Source organism: Heptranchias perlo, chromosome 37, assembly GCF_035084215.1.
Source record: "Heptranchias perlo isolate sHepPer1 chromosome 37, sHepPer1.hap1, whole genome shotgun sequence".
In the NCBI taxonomy this organism is placed as follows: domain Eukaryota; kingdom Metazoa; phylum Chordata; class Chondrichthyes; order Hexanchiformes; family Hexanchidae; genus Heptranchias; species Heptranchias perlo.
In genome coordinates, this window is record NC_090361.1 from 18,409,928 (window position 1) to 18,436,802 (window position 26,875).

The following is a 26,875-nucleotide window of genomic DNA, read 5'->3' on the forward strand; positions in this document are numbered from 1 at the left end:
CAGGATTTCAGTTGAAATAGAATGTTTTTGTCTGTGATTGAGGAGAAATATAATCTATCACCTCCGCTTTACTGTAGTTGGGGTTGCCAAATATGACTCTTATAAAGATGGAGTTGCATTAAGCTCCAGGTTAGTTAATGGTGTCACAGAATCAGCAGGAAGCCCTGCAGGTCCACAGGTCTGCTAAAACCCCCTACAGGGGTTATTTTTATAGAAGGGACTATGGTCCAATTGGGCACAGACAAAGAGAACCATTGATGCTTCACCACTGTCCCAACTGATCTCTGGAGAAGTCATCGAGCAGAGCAAAATCACTTTCCTACAATTTTACTTGTGCAGCTCCTACATGCTGATAGGTATATGTACATAATAGAAAGTGGAAAGAGCCTTTGTATAAGTAGGGTCAGCCTTCAGTCACAGTAGGAGGGAGCGGAGGGAGCGTCCGATAAAAGGCGGGATTTCAGAGCGCTGAGAACAGCTGAGAGGAGCCGAGCCGAGCGGAGGGAGCGTCCGATAAAAGGTGGGATTTCAGAGCGCTGAGAGAAGCCGAGCCGAGCGGAGCTGCGACCGAGTTCGAAGTGACGTCAGGAATCAGATCGGGACGCGACACGGGAGGCACCTGATTGGTGAGTAGGTTCAGGTGAGTATTTCTACTTATCTGCAGTAACTAAAGTAAAAGGAAAGGGAAGGTCTGCAGGTCTTATAGGAAGTAGTGTTTATTTTTTAGTGAATCAAGGTCCCTAGTGTAGTTAACATTCTCTAAATTGAGAACAATTTAAAGGAGTAAACTCCTTAAAGGGAGTGGTAAGTAGTTTTTCTTTCCTTTTTTTTTCTCTTGACATTGTAGTTGTTGTTAAGCTAATTTAAGGGTTAAGTCATGGCAGGAGATCCCAGGGCCATGTCATGTTCCTCTTGTGGGATGTGGGAATTCGGGGCTCCTTCCTGTATCCCTGATTCCTTCACCTGCGGGAAGTGTGTCCAGCTGCAGCTATTGTTTGACCGCTTGACGGCTCTGGAGCTGCGGATGGACTCACTTTGGAGCATCCGCGATGCTGAGAAAGTCGTGGATAGCACATTCAGTGAGTTGGTCACACCGCAGATAAAAATTACTGAGGGAGATAGTGAATGGGTGACCAACAGACAGAGGAAGAGTAGGAAGGCAGTGCAGGGGTCCCCTGCGGTCATCTCCCTCCAAAACAGGTATACCGTTTTGGATACTGTTGGGGGAGATGGCTCACCAGGGGAAGGTGGCAGTGGCCAGGTTCATGGCACCGTGGCTGGCTCTGCTGCACAGGAGGGCAGGAAAAAGAGTGGCAGAGCTATAGTGATAGGGGACTCGATTGTAAGGGGAATAGACAGGCGTTTCTGCGGACGCAACCGAGACTCCAGGATGGTATGTTGCCTCCCTGGTGCAAGGGTCATGGATGTCTCGGAGCGGCTGCAGGACATTCTGGAGGGGGAGGGTGAACAGCCAGTTGTCGTGGTGCATATAGGCACCAACGATATAGGTAAAAAACAGGATGAGGTCCTACAAGCTGAATTTAGGGAGTTAGGAGTTAAACTAAAGAGTAGGACCTCAAAGGTAGTAATCTCAGGATTGCTACCAGTGCCACGGGTTAGTCAGAGTAGGAATGACAGGATAGCTAAGATGAATACGTGGCTTGAGAGATGGTGCAAGAGGGAGGGATTCAAATTCCTGGGCCATTGGAACCGGTTCTGGGGGAGGTGGGACCAGTACAAATTGGACGGTCTGCATCTGGGCAGGACTGGAACCAATGTCCTAGGGGGAGTGTTTGCCAGTGCTGTTGGGGAGGGTTTGAACTAATGTGGCAGGGGGATGGGAACCGATGCAGGAAGTCAGTGGGAAATAAAGTGGTGACAGAAACAAAAGGCAGTAAGGGAGAGTGTACAGAACATGACCGGACAGATGGTCTGAGAAAGCAGGGCAAAGACCAAGGGAAGTCTAGATTAAACTGCATTTATTTCAATGCAAGAAGTCTGATGGGCAAGGCAGATGAACTCAGGGCATGGATGGGTACATGGGACTGGGATGTTATAGCTATTACTGAAACATGGCTAAGGGAGGGGCAGGACTGGCAGCTCAATGTTCCAGGGTACAGATGCTATAGGAAAGATAGAGCAGGAGGTAAGAGAGGAGGGGGAGTTGCGTTCTTGATTAGGGAGAACATCACGGCAGTAGTGAGAGGGGGTATATCCGAGGGTTCGCCCACTGAGTCTATATGGGTAGAACTGAAAAATAAGAAGGGAGAGATCACTTTGATAGGATTGTACTACAGACCCCCAAATAGTCAACGGGAAATTGAGGAGCAAATATGTAAGGAGATTACAGACAGCTGCAAGAAAAATAGGGTGGTAATAGTAGGGGACTTTAACTTTCCCAACATTGACTGGGACAGCCATAGCATTAGGGGCTTGGATGGAGAGAAATTTGTTGAGTGTATTCAGGAGGAATTTCTCATTCAGTATGTGGATGGCCCGACTAGAGAGGGGGCAAAACTTGACCTCCTCTTGGGAAATAAGGAAGGGCAGGTGACAGAAGTGTTAGTGAGGGATCACTTAGGGACCAGTGATCATAATTGCATTAGTTTTAAGATAGTTATGGAGAAGGATAGGTCTGGCCCAAAAGTTAAAATTCTAAATTGGGGAAAGGCCAATTTTGATGGTATAAGACAGGAACTTTCAGAAGTTGATTGGGAGAGTCTGTTGGCAGGCAAAGGGACGTCTGGTAAGTGGGAGGCTTTCAAAAGTGTGTTAACCAGGGTTCAGGGTAAGCACATTCCTTATAAAGTGAAGGGCAAGGCTGGTAGAAGTAGGGAACCTTGGATGACTCGGGAGATTGAGGCACTTGTCAAAAAGAAGAAGGAGGCATATGACATGCATAGGCAGCTGGGATCAAGTGGATCCCTTGAAGAGTATAGAGATTGCCGGAGTAGAGTTAAGAGAGAAATCAGGAGGGCAAAAAGGGGATATGAGATTGCTTTGGCAGATCAGGCAAAGGTGAATCCAAAGAGCTTCTACAAATACATAAAGGGCAAAAGGGTAACAAGGGAGAGAGTAGGGCCTCTTAAGGATCAACAAGGTCATCTAAGTGCGGAACCACAAGAGATGGGTGAGATCCTGAATGAATATTTCACATCGGTATTTACGGTTGAGAAAGGCATGGATGTTAGGGAACTTGGGGAAATAAATAGTGATGTCTTGAGGAGTGTACATATTACAGAGAGGGAGGTGCTGGAAGTCTTAACGCGCATCAAGGTAGATAAATCTCCGGGACCTGATGAAATGTATCCCAGGACGTTATGGGAGGTTAGGGAGGAAATTGCGGGTCCCCTAGCAGAGATATTTGAATCATCCACCGCTACAGGTGAGGTGCCTGAAGATTGGAGGGTAGCAAATGTTGTGCCTTTGTTTAAGAAGGGCGGCAGGGAAAAGCCTGGGAACTACAGACCGGTGAGCCTGACATCTGTAGTGGGTAAGTTGTTAGAGGGTATTCTGAGGGACAGGATCTACAGGCATTTGGAGAGGCAGGGACTGATTAGGAACAGTCAGCATGGTTTTGTGAGAGGAAAATCATGTCTCACGAATTTGATTGAGTTTTTTGAAGGGGTAACCAAGAAGATAGATGAGGGCTGTGCAGTAGACGTGGTCTACATGGACTTCAGCAAAGCATTTGACAAGGTACCGCATGGTAGGTTGTTATATAAGGTTAAATCTCATGGGATCCAAGGTGAGGTAGCCAATTGGATACAAAATTGGCTTGACGACAGAAGACAGGGTGGTTGTAGAGGGTTGTTTTTCAAACTGGATGCCTGTGTCCAGCGGTGTGCCTCAGGGATCGGTGCTGGGTCCGCTGTTATTTGTTATTTATATTAATGATTTGGATGAGAATTTAGGAGGCATGGTTAGTAAGTTTGCAGATGACACCAAGATTGGTGGCATTGTGGACAGTGAAGAAGGTTATCTAGGATTGCAACGGGATCTTGATAAATTGGGCCAGTGGGCCGATGAATGGCAGATGGAGTTTAATTTAGATAAATGTGAGGTGATGCATTTTGGTAGATCGAATCGGGCCAGGACCTACTCCGTTAATGGTAGGGCGTTGGGGAGAGTTATAGAACAAAGAGATCTGGGAGTACAGATTCATAGCTCCTTGAAAGTGGAGTCACAGGTGGATAGGGTGGTGAAGAAGGCATTCGGCATGCTTGGTTTCATTGGTCAGAACATTGAATGCAGGAGTTGGGATGTCTTGTTGAAGTTGTACAGGGCATTGGTGAGGCCACACTTGGAGTACTGTGTACAGTTCTGGTCACCCTATTATAGAAAGGATATTATTAAACTAGAAAGAGTGCAGAAAAGATTTACTAGGATGCTACCGGGACTTGATGGTTTGACTTACAGGGAGAGGTTAGACAGACTGGGACTTTTTTCCCTGGAGAGTAGGAGGTTAAGGGGTGATCTTCCAGAAGTCTATGAAATAATGAGGGGCATAGATAAGTTAGATAGTCAAAATCTTTTCCCAAAGGTAGGGGGAGTCTATAACGAGGGGGCATAGATTTAAGGTGAGAGGGGAGAGATACAAAAGGGTCCAGAGGGGCAATTTTTTCACTCAAAGGGTGGTGAGTGTCTGGAACGAGCTGCCAGAGGCAGTCGTCGAGGCGGGTACAATTTTGTCTTTTAAAAAGCATTTGGACAGTTACATGGGTAAGATGGGTATCGAGGGATATGGGCCAAGTGCAGGCAATTGGGACTAGCTTAGTGGTATAAACTGGGCGACATGGACATGTTGGGCCGAAGGGCCTGTTTCCATGTTGTAACTTCTATGATTCTATGATTCTAGTAATACGAACCTGCAGTAGTATCGACCACAGTTAAGGTAAGTGGGTTATCTTCAGGGAAGTGGTGGGACTTTATTGAAATGTTTTCTTACAAATCATGTGCAGAACAATATTCGTTTAGCATGTAACTAAACCAGGTAGACAGACTGTGTTAACGGGCTATTTGTTTTAAAATGATGACGGAGTACAAGGTGGGATTGGAGTTTTGCTGAGATGAGTGACTAGGCCATTCTTTCTGGAGTGGTTAAGTTGAGGTCGTTACAGTTGCACTTTTTAATTAGTATTGGCTCTGGGCCAGTAATGAAAAATATTTTTATATCCTGCATTTAAATTTAAATGGTTTCACACCATCCTATATATAGTGTCTAGTGTCTGTAGCAGTGCTTTCACAGCAAGGAGTGGGTGTTGCCGCTGCTGCTATACATTTTATTTTCTCACCACCTTGAGAGGCACGAAGTCTTTCCAGAGTGCATTTAGCTGCTAGTTGCCCTCCAGTCTCGTGTCCAAGTAGTCATTGTTCACGTGTGTCTTGACGCTGAGTGTTGGCTAGGTTACTTGACTGGTTGGGAGGGAGAAGGGAGAGGCATTAAAACCAAGCCTGGCCCTATTTTCACCTAATACTCATTTATGCACACTTCCAGCAGAGATCATTATGTAATGATTGGAAGTATGAACCATGGCCTATGTCCCCCTCTCTGACAGGTGTCGGGGATGCTAGCACCCTTCTGCTGGCTTGGCTGAGATAACAGCACAGAACCATGGTTGAACTTTTTGGCTCAGTTGGATAAACCCGCTGAGCCATCGAGAGAGCTGCCACTATATTATTTTCTAAGGGTGAAAATGGGAATGAGCAAACCCCTTCAGTGTAATGTAGTTCCCACATCCCATTATACTTTTCATGGCTTGTTGGCTGTGGTGGGTGCCAGCTGATGTCGGGAGTCATGTGTTTGAAGTGCAGTATGACTAGGAGTAAAGGAGTGAGCTTCCACTTATTTTAGGAAAAAGCTTCAGGTACTTGTCTGATTTTGCAGCAATATGTGTGAGAAACATTGCTTTCAAAGGTGTTGGCTGATGTCACTGAACAGATTTTAATTGATCTACTTTTGAGCTTCTTCAGAATAAAGTTAAGAAGTGTCAAAGTTTCCCTGAATCACAGTTTGAATATTGCCACTTCTACAGACCTAAACAGCATAGATGGCGTATTTTCCATTTGTATGTGAGTCTGGAATTTAGAATGCAACTTCATCATAATGTTGGGAAGTGCAGGCAGGGTGCTGTCGGGGGCGGCAGCAGAGAGACACGTGATGGATGTAAATAAATAAACAGTGCCCAGTTAGTTAAAGTAGTGAAGCTGCCTTCGAATGTGACCTGTGAAGCAAACCGATCCTGCTTGAAGGCTTCTCTTTTTATAACTGAAGTAACTGGTACAATTGCTGCCTTTCACTCCCAAAGGGTTAATGGCATCTTTTGATTGGTATGATGTTCAATAGACTGAGATCATGTGACATCGTTGCTGTTCAAAGATTTTGACAATTAAAGAAAAGTCCCTACAGTAAGTTGTGATGAGTTCCTGAATATCACTCTGGTGTTGACAATGCTAGAAGTACTTTCCTAGGATGACTGCCCAGCTCAGTTCAAGTGGGAGTTTTGGAATGGGTTATAGTGCCAAACCAGTGGAGTACCTGTCAGGAAGTTGTACTTAAGCTATATAACCCTCTAGTCAGACCACACCTTCAGCACTGTATCTGGTCACTGAGCTACAACAGAAACATTTGATTGCTGGAGATTGCGCAGAGAGGTGCCACCACGTTGATCCCTAGTGTTGGGGACTGAGTTATGAGGAGACCCCGGAGAGAGTTGTGGTGTTCAGCCCTGAAAGTAAATGGCAGAGAGGTGACCTTGTAAAGGTACACAAACTATAAATGGGATATAGAAAAGGTAAATATGGAACACTGCGTCAAGTTTAGCTGTGACAGTAAAACTAGGGAGCGCAGGTTCAAACTAGTGAGGGGAAAATTTAGGACTGAGGTCACAAAGTGGAATGGACTCCCAGATAAAGCAGTGGAGATGACAACCCCGGAATCATTGAAGAAACCGTCAGACATTGGTGCAGGGACTATAAGGCTTTTGCAATTGGATGAATCAAGATGGGCCAAATGGTTTTCCTCATCCATATTGTATCTCGCATGCTGCGAGATATTCGACAAACTGATCTCTTCAAAATCATACCTTTTCATTTTCTCTAAATGCAGCCAACTGTGCCCATCTGATTATTGGCGTCATCCATTTATAAACCTCATGCAGCTAAAGCCAGATTTCTGATTAATATTCTGGCTGAGGGGTGACCTACTTGGGTCAAGGTTTCAGTACACAGCCGATTAATGCCAGCTGTTTTGTTGATCTATGCTGCTAATTTTGATATTTCCTGACTTTGCTTCGCACTGCTGAATGAAATGCAAAAAACATACCTCACACACGAGATTAGACTTGGAAAGTGTGCCCATATCTAGCAGTGGATTGACACTGATCTTGTATGAGCTGGTGACCATTTCATGCTTGAAGATTTTTCTATTGAAATGCACTGAATGAATTACCCAGGAGTTCTGTGCCTGAGTGAATACCAAGACACATGTATTCTTGGATCAGTATTATGTTCTGGAGTCGATTTGAGGAGACCAGTTTGTTGTAGACCATGTGAACATGTGTGAGTTTGTTACTGCCACATGTGAGCAATTGTCCTATCTGTCCTAGTGCAAGCTGTCTCTTCAAACAAAATGTAAGCTTCAGAAGTGCAGTGACTGCTCTTTTGTACGGATTTCTTTTCTTGTTCATTTTTGGTGGTGAATGTAACACTTTCAGCTTCTGCCAGCTCCTGTCTTCTCCCTGTTTTTATATTGTGGATGCGAAGATGGTAACCATCATCTTTGGCCCCCACCACACACTCCCATCTTCAGCCATTATCTCGGGCTGAACCTGACTGTTTGTTTGCAATGTCAGCATCCCGTTCAGCCTTAAGCTGAGCTTCCAATCCCATATCCTCTCCATTACAAAGACCATCTCCTTCCACCTCTAACATCACCTGCCCCTGCCCTACCTCCCTCCCTACCACAGACTGTCTGCAGCTGAAACTCTCATCTATGTCTTTGTCACCTCCAGACTTGACAATTTCATCCCTCTCCTGGCTGGACTCCCAACCCTCACTTTCCATAAACTTCAGCTCATCCAAAACTCTATCCTATCCCATACTAAGTCAAGTTCACTCATCACCTTTGCCCTTGCTAACCGAGATAGGCTACGGGACCGCCAACGCCTCAAATTTAAAATTCTCATTCTCATGTTTAAATCTCACTGTTGGTTTGTTCTTCTCTATATCTAACCTCCTCCAGCCCTACACCCCATTCCTCTGATTCTGGCCTCTTTTGCATGCTGCATGTCCACCCCCCCCCCCCCCCCCACCTTTCCCCGGTGGCCATGCCTTCAGCTGGCTAGACCTCATGCTCTGGAATTTGCTTCCTAAACCTCTCCACCAATTTCTCCTACATTTAAGACTCTCCTTAAAACCCACCTCTTTAACCAAACTTTTAGTTATCCCTCCTAATATCTCCTCTTTGGCTCATTGTCTGTTTTCGTTACCCCTCTTTCAACTCCTTAGGACGCTATATGAATGCAAGTTGTTGATTATTCAAATCACGAGCAGCAACACTGCAGCAATTGCCCACACACAAGATTGCTCCATGCAAAGTTTGGAAATTACAACCATGACTACAACTGTTATTTAAAATTAATGTTGACAACTGGACCTTTCTGTTTGCAAACTCTTCTTGATTTTGGGGGAAGGGGGCGCACGCAGCCCAGCAATGTAAAGTTGGACTGTTTTGATAATGAGGACTCCCGCTGTCTGCAGGTATAATAAAACGGTGGTCAGATGCATTTGGCAGCAATGCCCACTATTTTGCTGTGACTGACCTTTTGTTTCTGGAGGTGTGCTGGAAATGCAGCTCGTGTTGGGTCTTTATGAAGTAGCTCTGAAGGCGAAGCTGTAATATAAATGTGGTTACATCGAGCGCTCGCATAGTGCAGGGTGGTATTTCTTTGGCACCAATGGTTTTCAAATGTTACTTCCAAATACTGGCACAGTCCCAGGATTCCAGGTCCTAACTTCCAAAGGCAGTGTCTCCTACTTATAAGGAAAACCATGCTATTATTGCAGAAAGTGCTAATTAATATATAATAGAAACAGTGTGCTAGTAAGTGGAAAAAGAGAAATCTGACCTTGCATACCCTTTGGGATTTCTTCACAAAGGTCCAGTTTGAAAACCTATGCTTTATACTGCAGCAGCTTCAAGAGGTGCAGCCTTGTCGGTGTGGCATTGCCGTTGTTTTGTGTACTGACTGACGCTGCCAATTAAGTTGATGTTCTCTGCAGTGGACTTGTGTGCACTGGGAACCGTGTTGAGACTGCCCAAACTCCACAGGGCTGTTACAGCAGACATTCTATTTCTCATGTTTGCCATCTTTCTGACACAGCTCATTGAGAATGGCAATTGGTACAGAATTATCTAGGCAGTAATTTTGTATTGTTGATTCATGCCCAGTAGGAACTAGATTGAATCTGCTAAAACTAATTTCACTTAATGACCATTGGAATGAGAGGGAGAGAGACAGCAGTATCCAGTTGATGTGGATTTGAACTCGAGTCCCAGAGCTGAAAGGCTAGGACTCAAAACTGTTGAATTTGCAAACACATTGGATGTTGCGTAGGATTTCTCCTTGTATATTCAGTAATTGCCTACATTCTCTTAAATCACAAACCACCTGCCATTGTCAAAGATTCAGTAAACTGCGTGTAAAATAACCCTTGTGTTTGTAAAGCAGCTTTTGTCTCTTCGAAACATCTCCAATCGCTTCATAGCGAATTACTTTGAGATGCATTGGCAGTCGTGTCAGCAAGTGCAGCAGCCATTTTGCTCACATCGAGATCCCGGGAAAAGCAATGAGATGACTGGCCAATTCATTTGTTTTTGGCAAGAATGTCCTCTGGGGACCCTCGCTGCTCCTCTTCTAATTGTGCCACTCGCACTTCTCGATGGGCCTTCGGGTGAAGCTCTCCTCCGGGACACCTCCAATAGTGCAGTACTGTACTGCAATGTCAACTTCAATTGTATTCAAATCCTAGAATGGGGCTTGAACCCTCGACCTCCAGTTGAAGCGTCTAAATGATAAGTCAAAATCATATGTGCGCAGGGGAAAGGGGAGATCTCTTGAGTTTCTGTCTGAACTCACAGCTCCACAGCAACACCATTTGCGCGCCCCCTCGGAATGTGTTTTGACTGTTCTACGTGTTGCCCTACCTGTGAGGCCTGGATTCAGAATCTGATCCCCTAAAAACGCTGCATTTCAGCCTCTCGAAGCAAAATAAAATACAATGTGGGCATAGTTTGCATTTTAATATATAAAAAAAATAAAATCCAGAATTTCTCAGTTGTTTTACTGTTAGAATTCTTCTTGAAGTTTGGAGTCCTAGTCTGTTGTTAAATGTATGCGGTGTAGAATTGCAGCCTATAAGTGCACAGCCCCTTGAAGTGGTATTGATTCAGCTGGGAGTAGAATGGGTTGTTCAGATGTCAGTGTGCAGAACGGAGCCAGGCTGAACACTGTGGCCTGGACATTGCGTGTCGGTGTAGAAGGCGTGAATGGGTGTTGCCACTGTCAGCTCAATTGTAGCACAAAATGAGAGGTGTTTAAATCTATGTCTCAGACTGACCCTGTATGTGCAGTCTCTCCACCAGGTGGTGGTGCAGGCTATTCATGTGAATTGCAATATTTCATGTCTTGATCTATTCAGTTTGAGATTGGTGTTTCAGTATTCCACGTGTAGTTCATGATCTTAATTTGACACTCTTCATGGGCAAGTGGGGGGGGTGGGCATGCAAGAAGGGAAGTCAGCCCCGCAACACTGCAGTGACCATTTCCAGATTAATGATTGACCTGGGGGGGGGGGGGGTGAGGGGAGATCAAAAATAGCAACGTATTGAGGGTGGGGGAATAGGCTTGGAGGCACCTACCTAGAATCACAGAAATTGCAGCATAGAAAGAGGCCATTCAGCCCATCATGTGTGTGCTAGTTCTAGTTCTTCAACTGGAGCTGTCTACTCTAATCACATTCCCCTGCCCTTATCTCCCCTATTCATAGTAGGTACAGCACAGGAGGAGGCCATTCGGCCCATCATGCCTGTGTCGAGTTTTTCAAAGAGCTATCCAATTAGTCCCATTCCCCTGCTCTTTCCCCATAGCCCTATAATTTTTTCCCTTCAAGTATTTATCCAATTCACTTTTGAAGGTTGCTGTTGAATCGTGAATCTGCTTCCACCACCCTTTCAGGCAGCACATTCCAGATCATTACAACTCGCTGCGTTTATAAACAAAAAAAACAATTTCCTCATGTCACCTCTGGCTCTTTTGCCAATAACCCTAAATCTGTGTCCTCTGGTTATCAGGCCTTCTGCCACAGTTTCTCCTTATTTACTCTGTCAAAACCATTAATGATTTTGAACACCTCTCAAATCTCCCCTTAACCTTCTATGTTCTAAGGAGAACAACCCCAACTTCTCCATTCTCTCCACATAACTGAAGTCCCTGATACCAGTCCAGTAAATCTCTTCTGCAACTGGTCTAAGGCCTTGACATCCTTCCTAAAGTGTGGTGCCCAGAATTGTACACATACTCCAGCTGAGGCCTAACCAGAGTTTTATAAAGGTTTAGCATAACTTCCTTGCTTTTGTACTGTATGCCTCTATTAATAAAACCCAGGATCCCATATGCTTTTTTAACAGCCTTTTCCAATCCTCACTGGATACAGGTGTGGTGCCTGTACAGTGTGAGGTAATGCATTTGGGGAGGGCAAACAAGGCAAGGGAGTACACAATAAATGGGAGGATACTGAAAGATGTAGAGGAAGTGAGGGACCTTGGAGTGCATGTCCACAGATCCCTGAAGGTAGTAGAACAGATAGATAAGGTGGTTAAGAAGGCATATGGAAAACTTTCCTTTATTAGCCGAGGCATAGAATATAAGAGCAGGGAGGTTATGCTGGAACTGTATAAAACACTAGTTAGGCCACAGCTTGAGTACTGTGTACAGTTCTGGTCACCACATTACAGGAAGGATGTAATTGCACAAGAGAGGGTACAAAGGAGATTTACAAGGATGAAGCCAGGGCTGGAGAATTTAGGTCAAGAGGAAAGATTGGATAGGCTGGGGTTGTTCTCATTGGAACAGAGGAGGCTGAGGGGAGATTTAATTGAGGTGCACAAAATTATGTGGGGCCCAGATAGAGTGGGTAGGAAGGACCTATTTCCCTTAGTCTAGAGACTAATAACCAGGGGGCATAGATTTAAAGTAATTGGTAGAAGGATTAGAGGGGAGCTGAGGAGAATTTTTTTCACCCAGAGCGTGGTAGAGTTCTGGAACTCACTGCCTGAAAGGGTGGTAGAGGCAGAAACCCTCAACTCATTTAAAAAGTACTTGGATGTGCACCTGAAGTGCCGTAACCTACAGGGCTACAGACCAAGAGCTGGAAAGTGGAATTAGGCTGGATGGCTCACTTTTGGCCGGCATGGACATGATGGGTCGTATATCCTCCTGTGCTGTAAATTTTCTGATTCTCAACTTGTCCTGTCACCCTCAAAGATTTGTATATGTGCACCCCAGGTTTCTCTGTTCCTGCACCCCCTTTAAAATTGTATAATTTAGTTTATATTGCCTCCTCATTCTTCCTATCAAAATGTGTCATTTCACACTTCACTGCATTAAATTTCATCTGCCTTGTGTCTGCCCATTTCTCAAGTCTGTTTATGTCCTCCTGAAGTCTGTTACTGTCCTCCACGTTGTTTACTACATTTGAGTTATGCATCATCTGCGGACTTGGAAATTATACCCTCTATACCCAAGTCCAGATCATTAATATATATATCAAAAAGATCAGTGTTCCTAATACTGACCCTTGGGGAACACCACTGTATACTTCCCTCCGGTCTGAAAAACAACAGCTCGCCACTACTCTCTGCTTTCTGTCTCTTAGCCAATTTTGTATCCATGCTGCCACTGTCCCTTTAATCCCATGGGCTTTAATTTTGCTAACAACTGTATTATGTGGTACTTTATCAAATGCCTTTTTGAATGTCCACATACACATCAACCCCACTACCCTGATCAACCCAATTAATTTTGTCCCGGATTATTGCGTCAAAGTTTCCCCATCACCCATCAGGCTGATTTGCCTGTAATTGCTGTGATTATCCCTCTCTTTTGAACGGGTGTAACATCTGCAATCCTCCAGTCCAACGGCACCATCCCCATATCTAAGGAGGATTGGAAGATTGTGGCCAGAGCCTCTGCAATTTCCACCCTTACTTTCCTCAGTAACCCAGGATGCATCCCATCTGGATCAGATCGACATTTCTACTATGAGTAGGCCAATCTTTTGAGTACCTCCTCTTTATCTATTTTTCTCCTATCCAATATCGCTATTACCACTTCCTTTTACTGCTACAATGGCAGCATCCTCTTTAGTGAAAATGGATGTGAAGTATTTATTTAGTGCCTTAGTATGCTCTCTTACTCCAAGAAGTTGCCAGAAAAAGCAGTAAGCCTGAGGACTGGGAGCATTTTAGAATTCAGCAAAGGAGGACCAAGCAATTGATAAAGGAAAAATAGAGTGAGAGTAAACTGGCGAGAAACATAAATACGGACTGTAAAAGCTTCTATAGGTATGTGTAAAGGAAAAGACTGGCGAAGGCAAATGTGGGTCCCTTACAGACAGAGATGGGAGAATTTATAATGGGGAATAAGGACATGGCAGAGAAATTAAACAAATACTTCTTCATGGAAGAAGACACAAAAAAAACCCTGGAAATACGAGAGAAGCGAAGGCTTGGTGAGAATGAGGAACTGAAGGAAATTAGTATTAGTAAAAAAAGAGTATTAGAGAAATTAATGGGACTGAAAGTCGATAAATCCCAAGGACCTGATGATCTACATCCCAGGGTTTTGAAAGAGGTGGCTATAGAGATAGTGGATGCATTGGTTGTCATCTTCCAAAATTCTATAGATTCTAGAACGGTTCCTGCAGATTTGAGGGTAGTAAATGTAACCCCACTATTTAAGAAAGGAGGGAGAGAGAAAACAGGGAACTACAGACCTGTTAGCCTGACATCAGTAGTAGGGAAAATGCTAGAATCTGTTATAAAGGATGTGATAACAGGACACTTAGAAAATAATAGGATTTGGCAGTCAACATGGATTTATGAAAAGGAAATCATGTTTGACAAACCTTTTGGAGTTCTTTGAGGATGTAACTAGTAGAATAAATAAGGGGGAACCAGTGGATGTGGTGTGTTTGGATTTTCAGAAGGCTTTTGATAAGGTCTCACACGAGGTTGGTGAACAAAGCTAGAGCATGTGGAATTGGGGGTAATATACTGGCATGGATTGAGAACTGGTTAACAGGCAGAAAACAGTGTGTAGGAATAAACAGGTGGTCTTCAGGTTAGCAGACTGTGACTAGTGGGGTACCTCAGGGATCGGTGTTTGGGCCCCAGCTATTCACAATCTATATCAGTGATTTGGATGAGGGGACCAATTATAATATTTCCAAGTTTTCTGATGACACAAAACTAGGTGGGAATGTGAGTTGTGAGGAGGATGCAAAGAGGCTTCAAGGGGCTATAGACAGGCTAAGTGAGTGGGCAAGAACATGGCTGATGGAATATAATGTGGAAAAATGTGAAGTTATCCACTTTGGTAGGAAAAACAGAAATGCAGAGTATTTTTTAAATGGAGAGAGATTGGGAAATGTTGATGTTCAAAGGGACCTGGGTGTCCTTGTACACCAGTCACTGAAAGCTAACATGCAGGTGCAGCAAGCAATTAGGAAGGCAAATGGTATGTTGGCCTTTATTACAAAAGGATTTGAGTACAGGAGTAAAGATGTTTTACTGCAATTAGATATAACCTTGGTGAGACTGCACCTGGAGTATTGTGTACAATTTTGATGGCCTTACCTAAGAAAGGATATACTTGCCATAGAGGGAGTGCAATGAAGGTTCACCAGACTGATTCCTGGGATGGCAGGATTGTCCTATGAGGAGAGATTGAGTAGACTAGGCCTGTATTCTCTAGAGTTTAGAAGAATGAGAGGTGATCTCATTGAAACATACAAAATTCTTACAGGGCTCGACGGGGTTGATGCAGGGAGGATGTTTCCCCTGGCTGGGGAATCTAAAACCAGGGGTCACAGTCTCAGAATAATGGGTAGGCCATTTAGGACTGAGATGAGGGTGGTGAATCTTTGGAATTCTCTACCCCAGAGGGCTGTGGAGGCTCAGTCATTCTGTACATTCAAAACAGAGATCAATAGATATCTAGATATTAAAGGCATCAAGAAATATGGGGATGATGCAGGAAAATTGCGTTGAGGTAGAAGATCAGTTATGATCTTGTTTAATAACGGAGCAAGCTCGAGGGGCCGATGGCCTATTCCTGCTCCTATTTCTTATGTAAGAAGTTCTTTTTTGTTCCGAATCGGTCCCGCGCTTCCTTTGACTATCCTTTTACTATTTATATGTTTATAAAAGACTTTTAGAATTATATCTTTTCAAATACTTATCCAGTTTTCTTTTTAGATGATATAACGATAGATTTCCAGGTCCTGCACCTGGGTTTACTGGATCAGTTAGTACAGTGAATACATGAAAATCAGGCATGTTCCCAGGTGATCTAATGCACTCGGGCAGGACCAGGAACATCTCTACTTTAGTCTCTGCCTCAATAACCCCATGTAAAGCATTCTGTGCTGTTACAGTACTCTGTGTTAAAACATTTCTTCTAATTCTCCCCTTCAATCATCTAATAATAATCCTCAGGCTATGCCCCTTGTTACTGATTCACCAACTCAAAATGATCTTTCACTGCTTACCCTTTCAGACGTGTTCCTAATTTACATTCACCTTAACCTTCTCTGCTACAGAAAAAAAGCCCAGTTTCTTGAGTCTTCCAAACTATATACCCTCTATTAGTCTACCAGCAAACTACATATTCCTTGTGTTATTCCAGTAAATCTTCACTTTACACTTTCCATCAGCTCCAATATCCAACATCAACTTGCATTTATATAACACTTTTTTCACATAGAATAACATCCCAAGGCTGTCCACCAGCGTAATCAAAAAATATGGACGCCAATCCAAAGAGGAGATATTAGGAGAGGTGGTCAAAAGAGGAGAGGGGGAAGGGGAGAGGAAGGGATAATGGGCTGCCCAGAACTGGACGCAGTTCTGGAACAGTGGCCTACCAATATCAGGTACAAATTCAACAACACTTGCCTTTATATTGGGGTTTATTGCAAGAGATATGAATATAAATGTAGAGATGTAATCGTGAGTCTGTATAAAACTTTAGTAAGACCACAAAGTACTGTTTGCAGTTTTGGGCTCCACGCTATAGGCAGGATGTTGATGCAGTGGATAGAATACAGTACAGATTTACTAGGATGCTGCCTGGTATGAGGGAATACAACTACAAAGAAAGACTTAGAAAAATTGGGGTTTTTGTTAGAACAGAGGATATTATGGGCTGATTTGATAGAGGTATTTAAAATTATGAAGGAATAGAACAGGGTAGATAGAAACAGACTGTTTCCAATGGTTGAGGTCTAGAACAAAGGGACAAAGATATAAGATTAGAGGTAAGAAATTTAGAACGGAGAGCAGGAAAATTGTTTTTTTTTTACAGTTTGTGAGGTTGTGGAATTTACTACTGGAGTGATTTGAAGTAGAGACCATATCAACATTTATGAATAAATGTAAGGAATCTTACAACACCAGGTTATAGTCCAAAAGTTTTATTTGAAAATCACAAGCTTTCGGAGCTTACCTCCTTCGTCAGGTGAGTGAGTGAAGGGTTTTAAAATCGCATAGCATATATTAGGCTGGGAGACGGTCACAGCAATCAAAGGTGTCGTTGGTGTTCAGATAGGTTAGCCACGTGGCTCTGAAAGCTTGTGATTTTCAAATAAAACTGTTGGACTATAACCTGGTGTTGTAAGATTCCTTACATTTGTCCACCCCAGTCCATCACCGGCATCTCCACAACATTTATGAATAGGTTAGATAGGTGCTTGAAGGAAACGGGAGTAACAGGGTATGAGAACATCGCAGGCACATGGGATTAGGATACTGCTCGTGGGGAGGATAAACACCAACACGGACTGCTTGGGCCAAATGGTGTAATTCTGTGGTGTAATTTCTATCTAATTATATTCAATGTATATAAAATTTCCACCTTTTTAAAGAACTCTCCATCTCTTCATTCTAAGAATCTTACCATTTAGGGTATACTTCCGGTTGTTTTTTTCCCAAAATGTACTACTTCACTTTTCTCTGCATTGAACTGCATCTACCTATCATTCCTTTCCTCTAACTTGTCCATGCTTTTCTGCAATCTATGGCGTTTGTCCTCATGTTTGCCATGCCCCCTGACTTGGTATCAGCAAATTTCAATGTTATTCCTCTTGTGCCTCTATCCACATCCTTCATATAAATGGATGTACAGCACAGACCCCTGCAGCACATAACTTTTCACATCCCACCATTGTACATTCTGCTTTCTACCCCCTGGCCACCTCTATATCCTTGCAGCTACATTCTCTTCAATACCACGTACCTTATCTTGAATTGATTGTCTAACCGAATGTTCAGTATTTTTAACACAAGAATCGAACATTAATATTTTTAAAATGGCCTCCTACTGTGCTGTAAAATCCCCTGAGCATAGATTCTATGAAGTCCAAATTTCGTCCATTTTAAACTGAAAGTCGAATCCAGTGCTGCTTCTATTGCAGCCTGTTCAGCAATATTTGGGATGGGGACAATCTGACTAAATATGCTTAAAAAAAAATTTATGTGGAACATTGTTTGGGATACATTTCACAGAATCTTCATGGCCTTCAGATAGTTTTGGTCTCAAATAGACCAAAGAGGTTTGAGGAAAGAGTTTTGTTTTGTTCAAATAGTGCTGGCTGATGGAATCACATCAAGGTGTTGCTATGATAAGTTGCCGTGCCCCAGAGCCGTGCTGCTTGCTGTTACTTCCAGAGGGCATCTCCACCCTTCTTCCCGAGGAGCCGATGGCTACAGGACAGCCTACAAGAACCAGCGGAAAGCTCAACCATTCCTCAGCCACCGAGGAAATCGGTAACTCCACTGGTAATCCTTGGCTGCCTTTGATGTCACAAACTCGGTAGTGACATGGGATTTACTGTGGTATACTGCAAAACCCTCATGTACCTGTGTGCGGGTATCTGTTGTGTGGGGTCCTTGGGCAGGTTTTGTAAATGGAAGCAATTAAGCCACAGGTTTTTTTTGTTTAAAAACTGCTACTTGAGACTTATTGAATGGCAATTAGCACTCCTGGTACCTTTTTTGAAAAGTACAATGGGAGTAAGCAAGACTGGCACACTGTAGCTACCAGACTTTCACCATTCATGAGGAAGCTATACTGAGTCTGCCATCAAGTGTACAGTTTGGCCTGCCCTTACATCTAGTCTTGTGTTTTGTGCTGGACATATGACTTATACAGGAGTTACTGCAGAGATATGTCCCAGCACGTGGGAGCAGTCTCTCCGTTCGGTTTTGACCCAGTGTTCCTGTAGATTAACCTGACTTTCCTATTGTTCCACAGAGACTCAGAACAGAAAATCGCCTCCTTAAACAGCGGATTGAAACCCTCGAGAAGGTACGATGTGTGCACGGCACGGTTTGTTGGTCACTTTTTTTTGGCGGTGAACCTTTGTTAGTAATTGCCCTGTTTGTAAGTCTGGTGTGAATTTTGCCGAGGGGTAGCACAGGCTGGCAAACATTGAACAAACGAACATTGAGGTGGTGTCTATCTTGGAACATGTATTATGTAAACCTGGGATGATATTGCACGGCAGTGAAGGGTACTTAATTATTTTCATTAAACAGAATAACCTAAATTTTCAGTGTTTTTAATTTGTTTTTTGAATACCATTTACAACTGCTGAATAATCCAGTCTGCTGTCTGAAAGAAACTGAAGACTGGTGATGAGCCGAGAGACCTCGAGGTTCAAATACGTTATGCCCTACAAGTGCAGGGAGATAAAACCATTTTAAAAAAAAAACAAGCTTTTGGATTTTATAAGTAGGAGCATAGAGTAAATGGTGAATTTATACAAAACATTAGTTAGGCCACAGTTAGAGTACTGTGCGCAGATTTAGGCACCCCATTATAAAAAGGACATTAAAGCCATAGATAGCCTACTGGAGATACTGGTATTCATTCCATTTGAATGGGGAAGGCTGAGAGAAGATTTAGAACATAATAAATAGGAGCAGAAGTAGGACATACAGCCCCTCAAGCCTACTCTGCCGTCCAATCAGATCTTCAACCTCAACTCCACCTACTTGCCCGATCCCTGTATCCCTTGATTCCCCCAGAGTCCAAAAATCTATCAATCTCAGTCTTGAATATACTCAACTACTGAGCATCTACAGCCCTCTGGGGTAGAGAATTCCAAAGATTCACAACCCTCTGAGTGAAGAAATTCCTCCTCATCTCAGTCTTAAATGGCCGACCCCTTATCCTGCGACTATGCCCTCTAGTTCTAGACTCTCCTGCCAGGGGAAACAACCTCTCAGCATCTACCCTGTCAAGCCCCCTCAGAATCTTGTTATATGTTTCAGTGGGGGGGGTTTTAAAATTATGAAGAGTTAATAGGGGAAGACTATTTTCTTTAGACAGGGTGTCAGTGACGGAGCGGTCTTCAAATTAAAACCATCAGGACAATGGTTAGGAGTTTAATTTCTTTAGAGTGATGGGGCATAGGATGCTTTGCCATGGGAAGTGGTTGAGGCAGAGACCATTCCATCTTTTAAGGGAAAATTGGATAAATATTTGAAGCAGATGATACGGGGCTTTGGGGAGAGCATTGGACAGTGGGATTAGTTTTTGGTTGCTCTAGCAAAGAGCGAGCACCGACTGTGTTGAATGGCCTTCTGTGTTGCAAGATTCTGTGCATTGATTTTCTGCCCTGTAAGAATGTGGGTCTGATTATAGTGCATTAAATCAGGGAGACACTCGCACCCAAGTGGCTTCTACATTAGACTTTATGGTGCTTAACTCATTGACCACATTCTGCTTCTCCCTCTAAGAGTAAGTTTGCTTTGTTAAACCGCGGTTGGATGTTTTTGGGAATAGTTTGTGTTTTTTCCCCTTGCAGCATGCGTAAAAGGTAACTATTCATTCCAGTCTGGTATTGCATGGCTCCGTGTTTGGGTAAGTTCAACCAGCACAACCAAAGTAGGACCAGCTGTTCTAGAAATAAGGAGCCTGCTCCCTTTGGTGTCCTTGGGCATGTCTCTGTACAAACAATATCTGGAGCCTGTTTTATACAAAACTGGGATGTGCACTGTAAATTCTTTCATCCCTTGACACCTCCTGCCCACCTTTTGCATACATGTAACGTTTGGACACAGTTACCCCTTTAGCCAAGAGTGATGTGGTGTGGGACACAGCAGATGTTGACATCTCCATGGCTTCAACTAAGGTGCTTTATGATTGGCCAACAGGAAGTGTGTTTTGTGGGGTAGGAAATGTCCTTCCCAGTTTATTTCTGTTTCCCTGCTGAGCTGGTGTGCGTCACCACTGTCCCATCTCACGACTGCAAGGAGTGAAGTGCTGAATATGGAACTTCTGGGTACGTGTTCAGTGCTCTTCCACTACGCTTGCTAAACTGTTCCCAAAGTGTAAAAAATACATTTTTCACAACAAGATAATGGAAAATAATCAGGGTGGTTGCACTCAAACAACCAAACTGGTGAAGGTCTCAGCAAATCCAGTTCTTAATGCCTTTAGCAAAATGTACAGCAGTTTTCTGTGTCTTCAGCTAACTTTTTTTCACAAGACCTAGGTAAAAGAAGAGAGCCTCTGGACACCTGTGTCTGCGAGCAGTTTGTCCCCAATTTTTCTCTTTGATCCTCATTAAAGCTGCAATGTCTGTTTCTCTGTTTTATAGAGGCTTTAGTTTTGAACTGTAAAATCTAGACCACTTCCTCCCCTAGCATGTGCGTGCTACATGATACTGTCCTCAGAAATCTCCCCTGGGTTAAATATTGGAACAGCACTGGATCTCTGGTGTTAAAGCCTTATTTTCTAGCTTAAGGATAAGGAAATAAAGAACAGTAAATTATCTGGCATGGCACCGCTTCTCACGGTATGTGTGAATGCCACTATGCCAACTGTGGCCAGCAGTGTACTTCTGGGCAGTGGTGGAAGTGCACTGAGCTTTTGGGGAATTGTATTCCTTTCCACACGGGAAGTAAAATGATGCCAGAACTGCACTGGATGGGGTTGGGTGAGCATTACTCGGCACAAATCCCACCAGCTCTGCCTTCAGCTTGTAACGTAGCTCAAAGAAAGAAGGAACCTGACTGCATTGTTAACTCTTTCCAACCCAATGCTTCTGATTCTATCGTAAATTGCAGCAGTCCAGACAGCTTGACAGTCGCAACATGCCTCGTCCTGTTGAATGATGTGTTTTTGGACTGGCTGTAAAGTTCATCTCGAGTCCAGGTGGAGCTAATCAGCATTGTATCCATACATCACCGGAGCCTGAAGTATGCTGAGGTTACATTGCAGGGTTGCCAAGCCCCAGGAGTGCACCAGACAAGCTGTAGTCTTTTCCCAGTCCTTCAGACTCCTCAAAGTTTTCAGTTGGAGCCAAACCTGGCCCCCTGACTCTGGTTTGCCCATCTCTCGCCTGCTCTGGAATTGGGAATCTCCAGGGTAATGTAATGTTCAGGAGGTTGTGAGGAATGTGTGCGTTTGCCTATTTTGCTATTTGCTTCTCACCAAAGAAATTATTGCTGATTTTTTAAGATTTTTGTTTTGAAATTATAATAGTTGTCTGGATGATCACCTCAGTAACTCTAAATCTACATTTAGATTTCTTTCCAACAGACTCCCTAGATTCTCTTGTGTAGGTTTGATGATGGCTAATGGGATAGATTCTCTCCTTATCCAGCAACCGTGTCAGATGGCACCTGATCTCTGTTTTTCTCTATTTCCTGATACTTTGGTTCTGTATTAAGTGGGCATGCTGCAAACTGCCATCCTTTCCCACTGCTGAGGTAACACCACAAAGCCATCACCTCCATAACTCAAAATTGAACTTTTAAGACAAATGTTAAGTGACCCAGGGGATGCTGCACTTGTAACTGGCTCAAGTACAGCATTTAATTTAACCAATGGGCATGTTTAGCTCACTTGGACAAGAAAGGGTTAAAGGGACCGTGCTTCATTTTGTTTCTTAAAGCTGCATTTCTCATGGTTTTTTTTTTATTGAAAATTTGCAGTGAAAAATTGAGGGGGAAGGTGAAGAGAATTCTGACTCCAATCCATTTGGGAGGTGTGTTTGGGAATATGCTTTTTATTACCTCAGATCTGTAAGGTCTGCTTTGTGTGCAGCAGTGATCCTGTCTGATCCTGTGCAGGGACTTCTAAAAATTAAACAAAATGATTGGAATTGATAGATCCTGCCTTCCTTTTCTTCCTCCTCCCTGCCCAAAAGAATTGATAAAAAGAGCGCAGAGGATGCAGACTCTAACTGTTTATGGCTGGGAGTACCTCTGATTTGTAACTGCAGGTGTGGGGTATGTAATATGAGCTTTCTACTGTTGTGTTAGTGGTGTCTTTCTGTGAAACTTTCTCTTTCTTCCTTTCACTCCTCTGTCTGGATTTCCCCCTGTAGGAAAGTGCTGCCTTGGCAGATAGATTGATCCAGGTATGACTTCCCACTTTCTACCATGTCACTTATACTCACCAGCTCTTCTAAAGCAGTGCCATTTTTCATGTCTCATCTGGTGAGGTAACCTCCTGTGACACTCACCTGCATGCTGCATGTTATCCCTGTGAAAGCACTCACAGTAATCCAGAGGTCAGGCCTAGCCACATGGCTATCTGTGGCAAGTAAATGTGAAGATTAGTGATGCACAGGAACAGCTGCTTGCACCCAGTACTGGTTTAGGCAGCTCATGCACCAGCCACATGGGGGTGGCGTGTTCAGGTATGACAGCTATGATTTACAATAACCTTTGGTAATGGAATAATACAGTATCGACTGGATAAAGGGAAATGATGCATGTACATGTACCCTGTGACCAGTGTGTTTGGTTACCCCTGAATGTGCTGTTTGTGTTTGAAAGCTGTGTGCCTACTACAGAAAGAGGAGCTGATATTTAAAATGGGATGAAAGAGTCTGTATATCTGGGTACAACAGCCGTGAGGATGATGTGTGCCTAGTGTACATGTACATGTAGCAGTAATACCATTATACTGTAAAATGGGCAATAAAATGTGAAGCAGATTGTACTAAAACAGCAAGTTTCAACACTCTTGTGTATCACAAGTCTGAGCATTTAATCCTGTCCATCAAGAGGCGATGGATTTACCCTGTATACCTCACTGGGCGCATGTTGCAGGCTCCTACAAACCACCATAACCAACAGGGCTATATTAATGCTTCTCTGCACTAAAGCATGCAAAGCACTTAAGAGTATTCCTTACCTTGGAACTATGCATATCTGACCTGGTGCATGTGCAACCAATCTGATATCCCAAAGCAATGCTTGGTTTAACAGTCCCAATCACGGCATTGTTCTGATATACTTATTGTGACCAATGGCTTATTACAGTGTGATTCAGGAGTAGTGTAGTTCTTTGTTTAAACCCACATTAAGTGTTTCACATTTTAAAAATTGTGAGCACTGTGTACCTGTGCTGTGATGTGGCTGATGTAGACCATTGATCAGTGCAGTTATGTTCCTTGTCAGATATGCAACATTCCACTGTACTGCTTGATATTTGATGTAAGAACTCTGTGAAACACTTAGAAAATTGTAAAATAAAAGTCTTTTTCTCAGCACACTCCATCATAAACTGGTATTTGGAAAGAGAACTGCGAGCCTTGCTGCTTCCACAGTGCTGGGTCAGCAGTGTGCTGGGGTGTCACGCAGGCTGCTGCCTGACACTGCTGTACTCGAGCAGAGTGCTTGAACGGCTGAGGAGGTGACAAGTTCTGTTCCATTCGTGGCTTCTGTTGAATGCCTCAGTTTGCACAGTAAGGATAACACAACAGTGTCCTATTGAGATTGGCTTCCTAATTCCTATTTTAGAAATGTTGAGTTTCTGGGAACCAGTGTGTAAAGGAATACTCTTTAATCTTTCATGCACCTAAGGTTTTCTTGTTGGGGGGTTGGGCAGCAGAGAATCTTTTGATGTGTTTTGCAAAGTATTAAACGTAGAATTGGGCAGGGAATCTGATGGTATCAGCATCACAGTAACAGTGTGTAGGTTTTATAATCATTGCAGGTAGTTATTATGTTTTAATGAGTGATGACAAGTATATAGCCACGTGTCACAAAACCATATAATTTCTACATGTCATTTGTACAACTTATTTGCCACTGGTCAACGGAATTCATTTGGTCTGGTGGTACTTGCTCTGTGATGCGCTCTCTGAAAAGGTTTGTGCTTTCTTATACACTTCTAAACACCTGCCATTATTTACGTTCCATAGCATTGACACCCATAAGATTTTTAAATGCATGTTAGTGCCTGGAAGGTGCATCAGTCCGATTGGGGAAATGCTTCTTATCGAGTTGCACCTTAATTAACGTTTTAAAAGCAAAATCCTGAGATTCTAGCTATGTTTTTAAATCCCTATCTACTGAGATTTATTCTCTTAAAGCTATGCACAGATTGTAAGATTTTCAAAAGATTCTGCCAAGAATATTTTCAGTGGGCTGTTCAGGATTGGTGCATTGGAAACATACACGTGGTGCAGCCAGCAGAGCACTCCCTGCTAAGGCAACAGGAGCTGACGTCGACACGTGAACATTTAGAGCTCATTAACAGTAGGGTTCTGCTACTCTGTAAACTAGGTTCTGTTCCACTGTAATCTGATGTCCGATATTGGCCCCACACACACTGTAGTACGTTTATAATGAACAAAGTGAAGTTTGGTCTATATCGCTCTGCACCATTTCTCCTGGTTGAGAGGATGGGCAGATCATCTACTCCCAGCCCCCTCTCACTCTCATGGTTTGCCTACCAGTCTTTCCTTTCCCCTTATGGTGAAATGTATGGACTGTATTGGTACTACTCATAGCAATCAGGCTGAGATTAGGAATTGTTATGTGGGGATTATTGCCTGAGGCAAGTTGGCGACTTCTGATTGGGGCAGTCGATAAATTCTGTCTTTTGTAAGTTTGATTAAGGAGATAATGCCAAAATGAATAAATTGCACATATCTTCAAAAGCAGACAAAATAACTGGGCTAATTGATGCCACTCAATAAGAAATCACAATTTTAAAAATTAACCTTTGACTGCTAGCATTATTCGTCGAAATGTTAAGAAGGACCCAACTGATGGACCAGGAATGTAAGGAATCGCTATACAGTGCCCATCTCTGTCTCCTGCACCACCCCCAGCCCCTCTCTGTTTGCCCCATGAGTTTTGAACTAAGTATAACAATATACCGGTCGGTCACAATAGAAAATCAATGGCTGTTGCTCTTCTTTCACTGGGCTGGTACATGTTTTCAGTAGTGAGGAGGTGGTTCAGCCACTGCTGGCCAATTGGTTCAGTATTGTGTTTTCCTCTCATCCTCTGCTTTAAGACACTAACTCTGTTCCTCTAACCCAATTTGGGGAGGATCTATTCAAATGCTCCCATACGTATCTCCATTATATGGTGGTCTGGGTCTCACTCCCAGAACTCTGAGGCTTTTCTGAGTTGTTTGATCTGGAAGCAAATATGTAGAGATGTATTTGTGGGGGATTTGTAGGGAGTGGAGGTACAATTCCTGAGGTTCGGCTCATGTTTTCTTGTGTAAGGGCTGGTGGTCCTTGTCTTTCGGGGCCTTCAGGCTTGAAATGTGTTCTCTCCTCCTCCTCCTCTTTCCTCCTCCCCCACCCAGCACCATGTTACCATGTTTGAATGCTGTTGTGCACTCAACTTGTGCCAAATTAAGTTACAACTATTAGGTGCATGTGGCTGGAGTCCTTGGGTCCATTATAGTTCACTGACAGACTTTGGGTTTGGCTTCCTCCGTCCTTGGTCGGAGGGGGTGGGGGACGTGTCGAAGATGTTCTGTTGGTTATTGTGGCAAATTGGACCTGTGATCATCTTGAAGTGTCCTGTTGTCCTTGGGGTGGACACTTATTGGAACCTCTGTGCTGGTCATGGATGTGAGGTGGAATTTCTAGCAGGGAGCAAAGTCCCCGAAGTGCATCCTCCTCCTCCCGGAGGCTGTTATTGCCATGTGGTTGCAAGGGGTGGGGGGGTTTTCCTTGGGACGGGGGGTATTGAAGGGGAATGGAGCATCCTCTTTCAGAATTGAGAGTAATGGACTAAATCATCCGTTAGCTTATAGCTTGATTATGGAGACTGTTTGCAGAAACACAAAGCTTTTGATAGTATCAGACACTTGGGGGAGATGCCTGTAAAAATAAAGATTTGGAAACTGTCCATCTTGGCTGTCACCCAAAACATCATTTCCTTCATCTGAAAACTAGAGAGTCATGGTATAAAAAGGCCTGGGATAGCGCGAGTCCATGGGAACGTGGTCAAGTCCTCCCTGTTGTCCAGAATTAAGAAGAATTTGAAGGTCTCCTGGGATTGATCTGTTTCCCTCCAGGCCCTTAGGGATACAAAGTTCTGGATGTTGTTGCAGTGCGCCTGATAACGAGGGCATTGCCTTTGCAGATATTTTGCAGCCCTTCTGCGGTAGATGGGTCATTTACAAAAGTGCTAGCTTTTCAGCATCTTCGAGGCCCCGGGTCCTGGGGGTTTGCATCACAGCTCCATGTACGTGGACAGCAGATTTTCATTGAGTCTTTAGACTCCACCTTTTTAGATGCAGGTAGCCGTCCTTTGGTCCAT

General features: G+C 43.6%; 1 protein-coding gene across 5 annotated transcripts in view; it reads left to right on the plus strand.

Moving 5' to 3' along the window:
- LOC137304550 (EVI5-like protein) overlaps positions 1–26,875 on the plus strand; it is a 406,109-nt gene that overhangs the window by 187,461 nt on the left and 191,773 nt on the right. For 3 of the 5 annotated variants that reach the window (XM_067973199.1, XM_067973201.1, XM_067973202.1), the window contains exons 11-12: positions 18,594–18,647; positions 22,681–22,713. In XM_067973199.1, coding sequence (XP_067829300.1) covers positions 18,594–18,647; positions 22,681–22,713 — 87 coding nt within the window. The remainder of the gene's footprint in view (positions 1–18,593; positions 18,648–22,680; positions 22,714–26,875) is intronic. The other 2 variants (XM_067973200.1, XM_067973203.1) reach the window with 1 other exon arrangement.